Raw genomic sequence first — 17,697 nt, 5'->3', positions numbered from 1 at the left:
AGTCGTCATGTAGAAAAGCTTCAGGGCCTCATTAGATATTTAATTTTCAATAAATAATGACTTTCTCTGAATGATGTACCGGATGCTCCGAGGCCAGGTGGGAAACCCATTTGAGACCTACGTTGCCAGAACGCAAACTTTCCACATGTGTCCTCCAAGGTTAAAGCCCATGTGCGAAGATCTGCAGATTATTTATTTATCGGGGTGGTGTGGTGGTTTTGTAATAAGTAATGAGCGCTTGACCTTTCGACGACCTCTTTTGTGGTTTCGCTATTTTAGAAATAATGATGGGATATATTTTTATGGCCTTTTGGTTCTGTATACGAATTTGGGAATTTAAAAGTGGGGTCTCCAGCTGCAGGTCTGTCAGGTGAGCCAATCCGTTCGTTCTGTCCGACCGCATGGCACCTTCTTCTTTGGGTAAGGCGGATGTGACGGGACGGGACAGCAGCGCTCTGATGCTGAACAGACAAGAATCAGGCCCATGCAGCTGTCATCTGTTAGCCATCCTCCAGACGGTCTCGCGGGACCCGGGGGAGGCTGGATTATTACCCCCACATCCAGCCTTTCATGGAAAGAACTGCGTCTGCTCTGGTCATCGGCCTGCTCTGTTTTGAAACTGTTTAGGCCGGTAATGAGGGGGACAATGTGTTTTCAGGATTCGTTTGCTGTTTCTTCCAATTTGTAACTTGACATTGGTGAATGTGTGTGTAGAGTAGATGTCTGTTTATTTAAATTGAATAGCATTACAAGTTCAACATATCTTAGGTTTACTGTACAAAAGTAGTCCATTTCATGGTATTGAATTTGCAGTAGGCATGACTGAATGATGAAGAAAAAAAAAAAAGAAATGATGCTTTTGTTTTATGGTTATAGGAAACATACCTTCATGCAAGGCTGTTTGGACACTGGTTGTGCAGAGATATCATTCAGACACTTCTTAGCAGATTAAGTGACTGATAACTGATCATTTGAAGATTATTTGCATTGGCTCACAATGGTGTCCGTTTGGGAACAGAGTTGATAGTTCCCCTTGTGTCCTTTCCAAAATATACAGACAGTCTCGCCAATGAATAAACAGTTTTGGTTTTCAACTTTTTTCTCTGAATTGAGTAAATATTGTAGAATTGATTTCTTCTTCACACTTCACCCTGTGTAATTCACATTTGCTGCCTTGTATATAAAATTAAATAAATATAAACATATATTAAATTTTTTTGTCTATGTTTATGTATTTAAATTAGATTTTCAAAGTATATTAAAATATGAAAATATTATTTCATAATTTGATTATAAAATTATATATTATACATTTATTTATTACATTTACAATGTGTGTATATATATATATATATATATATATATATATATATATATATATATATATATATATACATACAAATTATTTCTTTATGCTATATATTACACATTTTTATAAAAAAAATATTTAAATCAAATGTATATGTAAATATATAATATACCAACATTTAAATATATTTTTATATCTTATATATATATATATATATATATATATAAGATATAAAAATATATTTAAATGTTGGTATATTATATATTTACATATACATTTGATTTAAATATTTTTTTTATAAAAATGTGTAATATATAGCATAAAGAAATAATTTGTATGTATATATATATATATATATATATATATATATATATATATATATATATATATATATATATATATATATATATATATAAACGTACACCCACACATTAGTAACGTGTCATTAGTCACTTCTCAATTATTTTACATATTTCATTCCTATTAATATAATGTTTCCAAATATTATTGTTCAAGTTTAATATCTTTTCCATTTAGGTGTCCAAAGTGTTTTATTCTGTAGTCTATGACATTTGGAGCTCTCGCAATTGCATCTTCATGAGTGACTAGAATGGGTAGTTCTCTCTTTTTCTTAGATCGAGTATTATATTTTAATACATAGTCATTGCTGATTATGTTGTTTGTCATTGTTATTCTTTTGTATGAGTGTTGATGTCTGTAGTAGCTGGATGTGAGGCCTGCGTCAGACGCACAGGTAACCGGGTTCATGTGTGTCGATATGGAGCTGTTCTGTGAGATATGAGGGGATGACAGAATGACAGACCGGGGTGAACAGAGGGGTAAGACTCAGTGGGATGCCGCCTGTGCTTTGCTTTTTGTCTTGCGTACCTCCACAGCCCCATCAGTAAAGATCAAGTACCGCTTCATTGACACCAGACTAGTTTGATTTACTTTTAAACTGAAAACAATCGATAATATAATTGAAAAACAATCTGCTCTCTGCTCTCCAATTAATGACACACCAGAGCTTGTATGTCTCATTGCAAGTTTTTGCCGTTTTTGCTCCAGTCATGGAGATTAACGGCAGATTTATTTATAAATGAAATCCAGATGGGGCGTTTAATGAAAGTAAAATAATTAGCTGTTTTTGCAATGGTCGAATTGAAATATCACTGAAGCTCAGTATGAAATATCACCCATGAGAAGCTCTTTTGTTTATATATATTTTTTCTCTTAAGAAGCAGCCGAATGTTTTAGACATTAACTCCAAAACAATCACAAGATTAATTGCAATTATGATATTAACCTAATGTCAAAAGATTAAAATAAAGCTATCTCTCTCTTTTTTTTAACAAAACAGAGTCTCATTTTAGTTACCTGAAAGGAGAGATGAAGTGATTTTAGTTTGGCGAGCAGGTGTGGAGGTTGTAGACGGTGATACGTCTCGAGTCGAGATGCTCAAGACCAAGACAAAATTTGTCCGAGCTTCCTCTCACCCTTTTTTGGAGCTGTCAGGAGTGGACACTGCCAGGACCGCTGCCAAAAGCTTTACCTGCGAATCCCATCTGCGCCACCACACAGAACAGCTGTCTGTCTGACAGGCCTCACTTCCTGTGCCGTCCACCTCGGTTCGGTCGTCTGTTTCAACTCACACTTGTTCCTGTCCTCCGATTTCAGCAACCCGTGTAACAACTATTGTAACTTCTTTGTACTTTTTGGAAGATAATGATTTTTAGATTGAGACCAAAGAAATGACACAAAAACAAAACAAGTCTAAGTTAGCCGTGTGTGTGTGTGTGTGTGTATGTGTATGTGTGTGGATAGATGGGGAGAGAGAAAACATGACAAAACCACAAAAAAATCAAGATGTTTCTTGTCAATTCACCCCCCTCAACCAGGATTCTCACTGTCTTGATAAAATATTATAAATCCATGGCAATTTTTAATAATAATTTATTTATATTAGTATTCTTTATAAGCTCTAAAGTATTTTATAAGGTAGAAATTGAAAGTATAAAATATTTGTACAAATATTCTTTAATTCTTATCCAGTAAATCAAGAGGCAGAAATGTTGAGAATCGCTCCAATAGATCATAAACAACTGTTCTTGCCAGTTTTAGTTGATAACATTGAATAAATCCTGAAGTATTATGTCTGAGTTTGTGAAATATAAGACTATGTAAGTGTCTCTAGATGTGTTTGTATTTCTTAACCTAATTAAACACAGAAAGAGAATTTGAAATTAAATATTTAGTCTTCAAGGCTTTGTGATGAGAGATGATCTACAGAGATGATAAAATGAAAGTGTTGATCTTTATCTGGAGGGACTGTTTTTGTAGCTGTTTTGAGGTTTTGGCTAAATTACAGGACGGCTGGATGACAAAGATATCCAAACGTCTTTGTGACGTGATGTTGAGTCATACTAGAAAGAAACGCAGGTGGTTTTCACTCTGTTTGTGGAGTCATTTTTAATTTAAACAATGAAGAATATATGTCATTTGCCATATTAGACATACAGTATACTGCATTTATTGAAATTATTGCATTTTCATAGTCAGGCTAAGTGTCATTTGTGTTTTTGTAAGAAATAACGTGCCACACATCAGTTTGCATTCATGTCCTCAATATGAGCACTTTCCCAAGGTCCTCTTTGATTTTGAATATAAGATGTTGTTCCTTCATTGTTTTGATTTGCAAAGCTGGGCTCCGTATGTTGTGTCTCCTGGGGACTTGATGTGATTATTTGCAGCCTTGTAAATGCAGTCCTCTTATTCGGGTAGTCTTTGGTGAATAGCTTTACCTCAACTCCCTGTGGTCAAAAATGGATGAAGTCTGTGGTGGGATGTTCAGCTCTTGCATAATCAAGTCGCTGCAGTCTGGTCTTTTTCCAGTCATAAATGTTGTTGTTGTTTTTGTTTTTTTTTCAATAAAATGCTCCAGTCCAACGGCGATTTACAAATAATTAAATATGAATTGATATTTGCATATATACATCACAACATTGCGTTTTGCAGTCAACAGCTTTTGTACATTGGTGATGATATTTTGTAAATCCTTTCAGGTCGTTGCTTAACTCCTCAGGGCCGATTTCCTCTCTCTGTCTTTGCTCTGAAATGAAAGAAAATAATTGATTAGTCATGGAAAATGTCAGGTTCAACCATGTTTTTTTTTTCTTATTAAAAAAATTTTTATTTAGATTTTTGTTCAAATATTTTATTATTTATTTTAATATGTATTTTTTCAATTATTATTTAATATCCATTTCTCATTTTTAATATTAATGCCTTTTTCACATACATTTAATTACTTGTGTAAGTTTATTCGTTTATGTAATGCTTTTATCCAAAATATTACAAATGCTCAATATTTATTGATTTTCAGCTTTTCAGGAGTTGTTGACTCTTGAGGGTTCATGTCGCCCTTCTCCCTGCGGGCTGGTGGTTTGGCATTAACACGCCTGCTGTTTTTCTCCTATCACCTTTCCATTTGCGGTAGCACGCGCACACACCTGGCTCACATTTCCCAGTTTGCTTTGCTTAGAACAGGAGCAGATGGAATGCCATCGTTCCTGCGGCCCCCATCTGATGTAGGCGGAGTTTCTAGTCAAAACACTCAACCTTAACTGATGAAGTCAGACAGAATCCCATTTGAAAATAACCCTGACCCTCAACGTTTTCCTTTCTTTCTTTCCTCCTCTTTTTTTTTTTTTTCTCTCACTCCTATTTTTTTCCCCCCAGCCCCTCCTTTAAGTTCAGTGCCACTTTAAAGTCACCAGCGCTCTGACTCCAGGGATCACTTATGGCCAAACTAATAGGATTTTGCCTACATTTGCTTTTCATATCCTGTCTAACACGCCGTAAAGAAATTATTATTGCTGGAGCTTACATCCAAATGCCCAGATTGATTGTATGCTCCCCTTGGTCTGAAGTCCTTTATAAACACATTATTTCCAAGTACTTTGAGGCAGGAAACAAATCGCGGCAAATTCTCAAATATCTTTATACCAATAAATTTGTTCACCTCTTTTTTTTTTTTTTTCTTTCAAGCGGCTGCGGTGCTCTTAACACAAATATTTGGCTTCACCTTAGGTTGACGTTTAACGTTGACAGCTTTCTGAAGATCACAATGAGACGGTGTGTGTGCATGCATGTGTTTAGACGTGTAACTCTAGCCTCTCGGGTGGCAGGATGGGTAGATTATTAAAACCAGTCTTGTGTTTGCGCTAATCCCAGTATACGAGTTTTGCACCCTTTGAATGTGCCATTTACACTCTTTTGATTGTTTTTAAAGTGTTCGGGAGTATTTGCACAGACCTTTTTGCTGCTGCCCACAAGTGAAAACACTGGTTTCCCTTCGTTTATGGTTATGAAGCGTACCGCCCCACCTGTGGTAAAGGATGACCCAATTCCAGCCCAACTTTAATTCATGTAGCTTCACTTTCCAGAAGGTATTGAAGTATTCACATTTGGCGGTTTTATAAGATCCCACTTTTGGCCAGATCTTTCAGGATACATTCGTATGAAACAGCAGTTTACAGAGGGAAAAATGTTGGCTCTTTAACGTGCGCTGCTAACACTTCAAATAATTTCATATTGTGTCAAGTGTTCGGGCTCCCGTTAGAGCGAAAGACTCTAAACTCTTCCATATGCTCGTAATGAGAGAAGTCTCGATAATTATGCAGAATATATGACCCACGTTACTTTTTATTCAGTTACCATCGGAGCAGATGCCATAACTGTGAGGAAGACATCCCATCTGCCTCAAAAAAGGCATTTTCTGAGTAATCCAATCTGGTTATGCAATCTATCCAAACCTATGTCCTCACCTGCAAGAAACCAAGTGTCGGCCACTAATGACTAGTGTGGTTTAGCCGAACGGACAGAGGAAGGTGGTGTCAAAACACAAAGATAGGGAGAATTTCTCGCTCTGTCTTATTTGTGGTACAGCCGTGGTGGATATAGTGATGTAGAAAATACCGAGTGAGTGAGTGTGTGCGTGTGCAAATATCAAGAAGCAGTCCAAGATGAAAATAAATACAGATAAAACCGCCAGATGCATCAAAAGCTGGAAAATGTTTAGGGTAAAATCGATCATTTTTATATAGACACAAATCTGTTTGAGTCTTGAACGTCTTAGCAGGCAAAAGTAGCAGTTTTCTGCCGCACGACTGTCTGCGTTTGATTTAAACGTCCGTTTCGCTCATTCACTGGAGATTCTCGATGCAGCTGTCTGTTTTGTGTCAGCTTACAGACGCTTAACTTTGGCGAAAACCCGAACATTTGAATTCAGTTATACCTCTAGTGTGTGTGTTCTTTATTTCGTCTTTCTCTTTCTTTAGAAACAATAAAGCCGTGCATCTTGGCTGAGGGATACTTTCACGGCATAATGAGCACTAAGTAGGGGTAAAAGAGACGAATGCGGTTTTGGAGCACACAGACCCACTTCTGAAAGCGCACTACAAAGTCAAGGCCCGGTCTGTTTCAAATATCTGCCTGCCACTGGAATCCCGAAGACATGGGCGTAATTCTCGATTGGACTTATAAAGATCTATCATTTCATTTTGTGTGGATTAAGGTTACGGCCTGAAATGGGAGTGTTGGCCTTTGGCCTGTTGTTGTTCCTAACTCTGTGGTTTCTGGGTGGTTTCTATGTGAACAGTTTTAACTACAAACAGTTTAGCAAATAAAACCTTTACAGTGCCAATTATAAATTTGAGTTATAAGGAGCTCTTATTTATTATGTACATTTGTTTCAGTGGCTTGTGCAATATCGAATGTCTAGGAATTAGATTTGGGAATGTATAGATGCTTAATGAGTTGCTAATTTGTGCTTGATCGATATTTAGAGTGCAACCAATGTTGAATTTATTAATAATGTTTAGACAATTTAGTTGAGTACATGAATTGCACACACAGACCTGTTGATATTTCATTAAAATTCAGATATTTTCTTGCAGAAAATGATTAAACAGCAGCTGATTAGATCAACTTGACTTGGTCTGCTAATCAGTTTTTGAGATTTACGGGAAATATTCTTCACTTTTTTGTACTAAGTGTTTTTTTGCTACAAGATAAATCCATTGAAATCTTAATTTAATGGCCTTAATGCTCTCAGCTGAAAGTGCAAAGACCGCTGTGGTCCTTTCAGAATTCTGTGAAAATCCTCCTTTGAAAGATTTACGAAGGTCCAAGCAGGTTGCATGTCATGCTTGACAAGGATATTAATTGGGCAACGAGGAAGCGACTAAGAACAACACAGGATGTGAGAGTGAAGCGCTGAGGTTAGTGCAGGGCTACTTGGGGGGAAAATACCCAGCAGCAGATGTTCCCTAGATTCTCATGGCCTGATATATAGATCACGGACCATTTACATTTGCATATTTATGCCTCCCATTTGCTCATTTGTCATAAATGGCCCAAACTAGGTTTGTCGTAATTCACCCGTGTGGTGCAGAGTATCCACGGCAGAATCAGTTGCTATCTTTTATTGTTTATTTCCTTCACTACAGACTTTACTTTGAAAGATCCAGAAAAGAAAATGTAGCTCAATGGCTTCTGGAAGCACTTCAGGTTTTTGAGGATTAAACGCACGTTGCAGTGGTGAGATACCCTGACCAAAAATGCTCTTGTGTCATGGCGGAGTGTAATTGTCTTGAGCGTGTGTTATATTTCAACCTCTGACAGTTCTTCGCCACGCAAGTTTAAATTACAGTTTTCCCCCTGTTTTTGGTTTGGTGTCATTGTGTTCCTCACAGCCAGAGCGTGATTTACGGTTTTATTTTTAATGTGTTGGCTCCACGGGCCAAGGTCAGTGCAGTCACGCTCGCCGGGGGAAGAGATGGATGATGTGTTTGTATATTACCTGACAGTCTCTTTGTTGATTGGATATTTTCCGTTGGGCTACATTTAATCCGATCTTTCACTGCATCTGTCTATGAGGTCATGGTAGCAGCGCACTCTGTAACAGAGATATCGCCCTTGATGGAAAAGGACATGTGGATGAAGTCATAACTCAGCTTCAGAACGCCGAGGATGGTTTTCAGTGACAAACGTTATCTCGGGGAGGCTGAGAATTACGACACAGATTCACTAAAAGACGTAGTTGGCCAGTGTAGGGCAGAATTTCTGAAACCACTAGTTGATCATGCCTTGGAAAGCATGTACAAAATTATGCCTTATCAGCTTTCTGAAATTATGCATTATCTAGAAGTTAGATCTTAAAAATAAAGGTGCTTCACGATGCCATAGAATAACCTATTTTGATTAAATGGTTCCATAAAGAATCTTTCATATCTGAAGAACCTTTCTGTTTCACAAAATATTCTTTGTGGCAAATTCTTCAGATTATATAGAAACAAATGGTTCTTTAAAGAACCTTTGACTGAATGGTTCTTTGTGGAACCAAAAATGTCTCTTCTATGGCGTCGCTTGGCACCTTTATTTTTAAGCGAGTCTAGGTTTTGTGTATATAAACTGCTTTCTTGTGGCTAGATTTACAGAAATGCTTTGTAAAAAGGAAACAAACCCTTGCAACTACTTGTTTGAAAGGTAATCTACAAGTTTATTTTGATGGTATTTAATACAACCCAACTGCAACCTGACTAACTTTGCCTCAAGTCATTGCCCTCAGTGACCTTACAAGCAGAGAATGATTCAGACCCGCTTTTATCCCTCCCCGAGGTTCAGCCGTATTTCACACCTGTCTGTATTTCTTCAGCTTGTTTGTGGACTTAAACATGTCCAGATCACTGCACAACCTTAACGGCGAACACCTGTATGCGTCTCACTCACCATTTTCCTCTGGTTGCTGAGGCAAAACGTGCAGATCTGTTTGGGCTGCGAGTTCTCAGAGTCCCGGTTTGGCGAGTCATGGTGGTGGTAGTAGTTTGAAGTCGAGGGCCCTCCGCTGTGGCATGGCTGTCCATCCCCACAAGCTTCACCCACCAGGAGCACATTTCCCAGGTGGGAGATGTAACTGGATGCCAACCGCAAGGTCTCGATCTTGGACAGCTTCCGGTCGGCAGGCTCCGTGGGGATGAGTGTCCTCAACGCGGTGAAGGCCGTATTGACGCTGTTGGTGCGATCCCGCTCCCGTGCGTTTGCTGCATTGCGTTGACGGCCCTCTGGCAATGGACCCATTGTGCCCGTGCAGGTGGTTGGCGACCCTATCAGCCGTCCGCCACCTCCTACACCAGGTTTCCGCTTTCTTCCAACTTTAAGCTCATACCCCGAGGTGTCCAAGCGAAAAGAGCGGTCGTCCGAGCCTGAGCTCTCACTGCCATTTTCATCGTCCTCTGACATCATTGAGATCTCCGAATACAGGTATCGGCTGGGAGCCGGTCGTACCATTGCGAAAGACATCACTGAAACCTCCGAACCTCTCCACACGGATCTCAAATGTTGCTTGCAATACTCTAGATTTCGTAATGCATGGATCTCTTAGCTACAGAACCAATTCTGCACTTGTTTGCTCTTTGAATAGTCCTCTATTACAGTTGCACTCTTGTATTACATTGCTTTGGCACTACGGACCCTTTGAAATTAGTTTTTCTTTGCCGTCAAGCCTTGGAGAATTGATCCTGAAGGGTTGAACTTGTTGTTTGTCCTCACTCACATCCCATCTGAGCTGAAATCCACGTCTTGCTTCCTCAAACACACATGCACACTCCTTCTCCGGCTCTCTGTCCCTGTGCAGCGCTGGCTCTCCCCCCTGAGCAGAGACCCACGTGTGGTTTCACTGAGTGTTTCAGTATGGTTGTGCTTTATAGGTTGTGGGAGTGTCTGGTATGATTCCTCCCTCTCTCACTCCCTCACTCTCTCTCTCTCTCTCTCTCTCTCCCCCTCCCTCTCTCCTCCATCCCTCTCTTTTACTGCTTATGCAAATACCCCAGCTGGCGGCTCAGGCAGGGAGCAAAGTGGTTCTATACAGCTATCAACTTCAGCTTTTTTAACTCCCAGTTAATAATGGCCTTTCTTTTTTTCCTTCTTGCTTGCTTGCTTTAGTGGTTTGAAATTGTTTCTTGCTTTCATACTCATTTGCTTGCTTCCTATCTGACAACAATATTTTTTCTGTCATATTTTCCCACTGCTTGCTCACTTTCTTGCTCAAAGATTTTCTCTTTCTTTCTTTCTTTCTTTCTTTCTTTCTTTCTTTCTTTCTTTCTTTCTTTCTTACTGATTTTAAATTGCTATTACCCTTTCTTCCTCTTTTTCCTTTCCTCTTTTTCTCCTTTCTTTTACTGATTTTAAATCTTTCTTTCTTTCTTTCTTTCTTTCAAAATCAATCCTACTTTCTTGCTTTCATTCTTGCCACATTGTTTTCTTGCTGTCTTTCCTTTGACACATTTGCTCTTCTATCTTTATTTTCCTGCTGCCTCTTCCTTTCACCCTTCATTTACAGTTATACTGCATCCTAGAGGGACTCTTACACTCCAGGGCTTCAACTGGAGATCTGTAAAGTTTGGGTCATTCTTTCACCCATTCTGCCCTCCTCCCCCTGAACTCTGTAACCATTACCGTACCTCAGTGGTGGTTTTACAGAGACCCATGTGTCAGAGTCGGACCTTCTCCGGGCCGGTCTTTTGCAGTGAGTCTGCACTCCCGTGGTTTGTCTTCCACTCTGAGTCAGTTACTGTCAGGTAGCTTGATGAACTTATGTTGTTCGTTCAGATGAGTGGGTTATCTTACACTTTAGCACTTTGCCGTTTTGTCTGGCTGGACCGGTTTAGTTACGGGAGGGAAATAGCAATATGACATCATCCAACGAGACCATAACTCAGATCGTAGCACCTGTTCTTCTCTTAGTCATTACCACCAATCACCAATTTATGATGAAATGAAGATAATCCCTCTGAGAAACAGATTTTGGTCATGTTGTGTTTTTGTGAAAAGGATATATTGGATCTTTTTGAGAATAACTTTGAGGAAAGTTATATGGTCTTGCTTAGCTTAACTATGGAAGTTTGAAAAGGTTGTCTGAACTTATTATATGTTCTGTCACGCTTTTGTAACTTTATAGCAGCAAGTCATTAAAAATATTGTTCCCAAAACATATCAACTTGACTTTACCATCCTTATAGGTTTCATTGAGGGAAAATTGCACAAGACCAGCATGCTATTTCTCTAAGTTCAGGTCTTTTCTCATCCTAATGTTTTATTTCTGTTGTATAGGTGAATAAAGTGGCAGAAGGTAAAAAACACAATACGTTTCCATACAACGCAACCATTTGATGGATTATAAGTGTACTCCTTGATGTCATTATAATTTCAACTCCTATTTACCCTCTGGAAAATATGAAGATATGAATGGTGGCTTGTCATTTTTCCCCCTTCATTTGCTCTAGATTTCATATTTTTGACATTAGCTCAAGACTAGTCTGGCGGCGTAACGATGTGGTTTTCGTACCATTTCTCTGCGAATGACGGCTTGAGATGGAGATGATGAAAAAGACGTTTTGAGGACATGGTAAATCCATATTAATGCCGTCTCATGTTTAGTCCCTTTGAACCACAGCCTCATTAATAAGCGTTGCGAGTTAAAGGCCAGACGGGATATCTGATTTCCGGCATTTGTTCATGGTCGAAACCACAGGAGAGGTGGATCCACTCAAACACTCGCCTCTGTACCTTTTGGCTTCATTTTTAATTCGTTATTTGTTGTTAATAGTAGCGAGAGATACTTTTTGAGCTAGACTATACAGTCTTTTCCTTTTTAAGGGGAATTTATTCATTAATTCGTTCCCCGAACGGTCATTTGAAGCCCATCGTCATGAAAAACAGGAACGTAACACTTAACACCTGAAACTTGCTTTCTCCTTAAATTTAAGATGGAATTCGTTCCCAGTCTGTCGATGGCATGAAGCCTTTGTGTTTCATGTTTTCATTAATGAAAATGGTTTTGTTAATGGCTGCTGCGAGCAAAGAGATTTATATTCCTCTGAGTGGGAGAGCACGCTTTAATTTTATTCTTGTAAAAGGGAATTTTGACCTGGTTTAACTAGCAGCAGTAAATCACTAGTTGAGTTTTTAACACAATTGTATTGAAATAATGTTTTCCGCATGTCGAAACATGTACGATTATCCTGTTCCGAATGGACTTTTCCTGCTTCTTTTCTGTTTTTTAGGGCAATTGGAATGAAACCTTAAAGATGTCTTTTTTCCTTCTTGAAACCAATTTTGAAGTTGAATGGCTTTACCAGTCACTAGTCAGACATATTCACTCCCCAGACTAAAAAGTATCAGTTGCACTTCTGCAAAGATGTGTCTTCATGAAGAGGCGAGCAAGCGCTTCTCTATGAAAGCGTTACTGTTTTGAAGTCTCAGATATTGTTGTGTGCTTGCTTCTGATGTGAATTAATCATTCTTTTGAATCAGATAATTTGGTTTGAACTGATTTGCTTGGTATTTGTAAATAACTTGACTAAGAAATCAGTTTAGGAGTCAAACTTGAGGTGAGTGAAAAATTGGAATCATAACACAATACAACTATATGAAAATGTATTGATAGTGGCTCTTCTGAACATATATGTGAATGGTGAGTTGAATCAGCGAGTATAATTTAAAATCAACCATCTAAATTAAAAGATTCACAAAAATCCCAGTGCTCTTTTTTTTTTTCTTTTTTTTTTTTTGGTTCTTATGTTGTAAAGCATTGCTGATACAGTCAAATATTGATACAAGTTTTATTTCACAATTTTATATATATATATATATTTTAGAACATTACAGTATCGTTCTCTCTACAGTATTGGAGTCAATGATTGTATAAAAATGTTTTTAAAAGATGTCTCTTATGCTTACCAAGGCTGCATTTATTTGTTTAGAAATACAGTAAAATCGGTAGTAATGTGTAATATTATTAAGTTGTTGTAATATAATATAATATTATATTACAACTTAAAATAATGTTTTCTATTCGAGTATATTTAAAAATATACTATACTGCTATGATGCAAAACTGAATTATCAGCATCATTACTCCAGTCTTCAGAGTCACATGGTCCTTCAGAAATCATTCTAATAGGCTGATTTTCCACTCAAGAAACATGTCTTATTAATATCATTGTTGAAAAAGCTGAACTACTTAATATTTTTGAAACCCATTTATCAAGATCATTAGATTAATAGAAAATATTTTGTAGCATTATAAATGTCTTTACTGTCACTTTTGATTAAATTCATCTTTGCTATTCATACTTTTGAACAGTTGTATATATTGACTTTTTGATTTGTGCAACTTTTCGTATTATTTGAGAGAAAACAAGGCCAAAACACAAGAGAGAGAATAAAACTCATCTTGTTTCAGATTTTTTTCCCCAATGCATTGCGAAATATTGAATCATGACTTGTATCATATCATGAGGTTGTTTTGCAATACCTTGCCTTTAAAGGGATATTTCATTACTCTTCTTCATTTATTGTTTTCTTAACTTAAAGGTTCATAAAATTGTGTACTAACATAATGAGATGTTCTTTTGTCATTTGTGTTTCTTGACAGTCTTTTAAAAGACACGTTTGTACTCTGCACCTGTTGGCAAGCTTTTTAGGCTTATATTTAGTAGAAAAGTAAGTGCATTTGTCACTGTACACTGTAGAGAAAGATGCTCATTCAACAAAGCATTTATGTCGTTTAGTGTCATAGTCACGACCGCAATGACACGGTAATATTTCTTTCCAGACCCCAGCTGTGACCTTTCAGTCATTAAAGCAAGAGCTCACTGCAGCAGTCCGTATATACCGGGACGAGTCATTAGAGGAACCGGGTCATAACGTGACGACATTCATTAGGGTCGAGCGAGACCACAGCAGAGATGGAATGTCTCGCTACCTCATAAAGATCGACCTCTGGGGTAACGAATGACAACGCTCGTTATCTTGCCGTCGGCCCGCTTAAAGCGGAGAAACGGCATCCCATCTGACTACCATTAGCTCCCACTGACCTCCTCTAGCGCTCTGCGACATCTAATCCAGCAGAAAAACGCTTTCTGGGCTCCGATCCTCTCAGGCCACAGGGTTTTCGGTGTTTGGTTAAGCACCCGGGGTGCGCTGTACTGCGATCGGCTGCTCGGATCCATAAGCTTGTGAGTGGATTTGTCTGGACGGGTCCAAAAGAGCCCCTGTATCGCTTTCAGACCGGCAGAGACTGCTTAATCTAAGCCAGACGTGATCCGGCTCGCACACGCATGCGGGACCTGCTGAGGTCACGGCGGCGATGACTTCAGTTAATTTATTCAAAAGAGAAGGCGGAGTCATATGAAGGGACCAAATAAAAGCAATTAGACTGGCCGAGGCCTTTGTTCTCATTGCTCTTTTTGTGACTTTTCCGTTGTTAAAGCGCTCCTGTTCTTTTTTATGACGTGTTTTCTCTCGGGTACATTTACAGTGCATAAAACATATAAACAGGCTAAAACTACAGAGACTCTGAGTTGGTTTCTTCCATTGTATTATGAAGGCCGGAAGACCTAATTGAGAGCAGTCCATCCACACGTGCATTTTACACACGTCCACCGACTCGCAAAGCTCTTATTTTAACATTTGTTCTGGACTAAGCTACTTTTTTGCCTGCTGTTGAACAATTTTGTTGTTCAGTATTAATTTTGGGGGGTTTGGGTTATGAGGTTACTGTAGGACTATAAACCAGAAGAAAAGTTTGTCATGTTTTTTCTTTAGGGATTGTACCTTGATCTTTAAATTTCTGCATGCATATCAGCCTGTACAATGCAATAATGAATTATGCATATTTGTTTTGTTCATTTTTTAATTTTAAATAACTGTTTGTTCTTCATCACTTGTTCCACATCTTTTTCTGTTGTTATTTTCTCGAGTGTTTGCTTTTATTGACGATTTAATGGGTTTTTTTACAACTTGAAATGAAGTGAGCAGCAAATGTGAAAAGTGCTGCATTTGGAGAGGTCTTTGGGTCCCGCTCAGTTTCTCATATTCCTTACGCGGGATGCTTGGGTTTGGGTATTATTCCATGATCATTTTCCAATTTTGATTTTTCCAGCGAGCTGTTAGCGGTGGATGTTAGTGGCATCCTAATGGCCTGCGCGCAGCTGCCACTCACCCACATTCGCGCACACGGGGATGCGGTGCGCTAACACATCTGCACGCATTCCTGCTGCAGACGCATTGGCTCTGTTTGGATGGACCTCATGGAAAGTGTGGATGTGGCAGCGTTCCACTGCGGAGTTTGAGTTTACTGGGATTATAAATGATCCCATTAGAGGGAAATGCAAACCTGCATTTGTGGGGAGGAGACGCAGGCTGCTCCGTCTGCAAATGGCTTGTCGCTCAGTGGCCCGTGCCGAGTGGGTAAGCCGTGGAACCGCTTCCATAAATCCCATCTTAAGCAGTTCTCCTGCCCGGTGCCCATCGAGAACCAGCGTCTCCTCGCGTTAAACGCTCTCCGTCAAATCAGCACTGCTGTTGGAAAATATTCCGTGCCAGCATGCAATCATAAATCAAGTTACTTAATGCACCTAAACACGTTATTGAATTTGAAATGGCCACGTTTTTCAATTTCAAGCCTGATTTCAGAAATTGCCCCTGGAGAACTTTACAGATTAATTGATGTTATAAATGCACCAGTTTTGAGAGGGGGAGTCATTGCTTCTCAAAGCAAACAGCAGAAATGTCCAGGTATTTCACCACCGAGGCCCTGCTGGTTTGCAAAGAGTCAGCAGCCATAAAATGCTTTTTGCAACGTTTATGTATTTGCTGTCCCTGAGTATTGTTTGGCCAAGATTCAAATCTGGATCTCCCACACGCTTACCAAATTCTTTACCCTTTAAGATAGTTCAACCAGGCGTAGTTGGTAGCCAAACAGTTAATGGTAGACAATGGTAGAGAAGAAAAAAACTCCTATAGGTTAGGAACAAGTAAATGATAACAGAATTTTCATTTTTGAGTCAACGGTCACTTCAGTTTTTAACCGTGTGTACTTTGTATGCGCAGGTCGCACATGCGCATTAAATCAGTTTTACACTAATCAGTTGTTCAACAAGGTGGCAACACTGTCCCAGGCTGCTGTTTCACAGTAGAAAACTAAATTAAAGAGACACAACTTGTGGGCAAGAAGATATGGAATAGCTCAGCTTTGGTTTAAAAGAGTTCAAAAATATTTGTAATCGGTCATAACTTATGAGGAAAAATAGAGCAGACACTGGATATGGATGAAGCTTTCAAGAGTGCATGTGTTGACCTCCCGCGTCCGCGCACAACATCAAATGCTACGCATTCGACTGTACGGCTATGCTAGCATATACTTTGGACTTTAACAAACATCCTGATGCCACCCATTTTGATGAATATGTAAATATGTGCTGTGCGTTTTCCTATCAATAACAAAATAAACGCATAATAAATGTCAGCGGTGAGAAAACAGCAGCTAAGAAAACATCTGATCATAGTGATGTAGATATGTTTGCACCAGCTTTGCGATTCACCCTCAAGTTACGTCACACCAGTTATTTATATAGCACCTTATACAATAGATTGCTTTAAAGCAAGCAGCTTTGCACTTAAGCATGAAAAACACTGTCACTATCATTTTCAATTAGAATTACAAATTCAGTTTCTGCTATAAAGCAGCTTTCTGTTGTGTCCTTTACTCGCATATGACCTTACGCTTTATTCAATTTTTTTTATTTTAATTATTATATTTTGAGAGCAAATCAGACTTATGAGAATGAAGATGTAGAATTATAAAATTAATATTATTTGAACAAAAATGTAGGGTTCTTTCTCGTAAATAAATATACATTTCTACATCACTACAGTTTCCAGATACTACTGTATTAATAACTCTAAACAGCACTCATCTGTATAATCATGGAATTTCTTCTGCTATTTTTTACGTTGCACTAAAATGCAGTTGTATTCTGTATGTTTTTGTCATTATTTTTGCAGACAGGATTCTTGGCTTTACAAATCTAAATCCAGTAACTTTACAAACCCACACTAAAGCCATACTGTCATCATTGCTTCCTTGTCTCAAAGTTGTTGCGAAATCATTCCGAACTATACTGTTAATATTATGAGAACATTTAACATAATTTCTGTGCAGTTCTTTCTCCTAAATAAATTAAGTCTACTAAATCACCACTGCATATATACTATATTGCTAATTCATATATACTAGTAATGATTCAGAACTGATCTGGATATTCATGCCTTTTCTAGTAATATTGGGATCATTTTTTCCTCTTTCTCTCTCAAATATTTCTACTTTCAGGCAATATTGAGCTTTTAATCTCATCATTTTTTTAACATGGCATTAAAATGCTGTAGTATGTCATTTTGGTTTATTTTTGATGCTTTGCTTTACCCATCTAAATCCGGTAACTTTCCAGACCCACACGAAAGCCATACTGTCATCCGTTGCTGCT

General features: G+C 38.4%; 2 protein-coding genes across 2 annotated transcripts in view; one reads left to right on the top strand and one right to left on the bottom strand.

The window, feature by feature from the left end:
• The window catches only part of LOC306885125 (ribosome biogenesis protein bop1), an 89,246-nt gene that overhangs the window by 31,694 nt on the left and 39,855 nt on the right, over nt 1-17,697 (top strand). The gene's annotated exons all lie outside the window — the stretch shown is intronic.
• Nucleotides 3,767-10,045, bottom strand: LOC306885163 (basic helix-loop-helix transcription factor scleraxis-like). The gene is made up of 2 exons (XM_079441519.1): nt 9,101-10,045; nt 3,767-4,418 (listed from the first exon to the last, which is right to left on the bottom strand). The coding sequence occupies exons 1-2, from the start codon at nt 9,668-9,670 to the stop codon at nt 4,380-4,382; spliced, it is 609 nt and encodes a 202-aa protein (XP_079297645.1). The 5' UTR covers nt 9,671-10,045; the 3' UTR covers nt 3,767-4,379.

This window comes from Barbus barbus (genome assembly GCF_936440315.1).
Source record: "Barbus barbus genome assembly, chromosome: 19".
In the NCBI taxonomy this organism is placed as follows: Eukaryota; Metazoa; Chordata; class Actinopteri; order Cypriniformes; family Cyprinidae; genus Barbus; species Barbus barbus.
The sequence above is the reverse complement of the archived record's forward strand: the minus strand, read 5'-3'. Positions and strand labels throughout refer to the sequence as shown.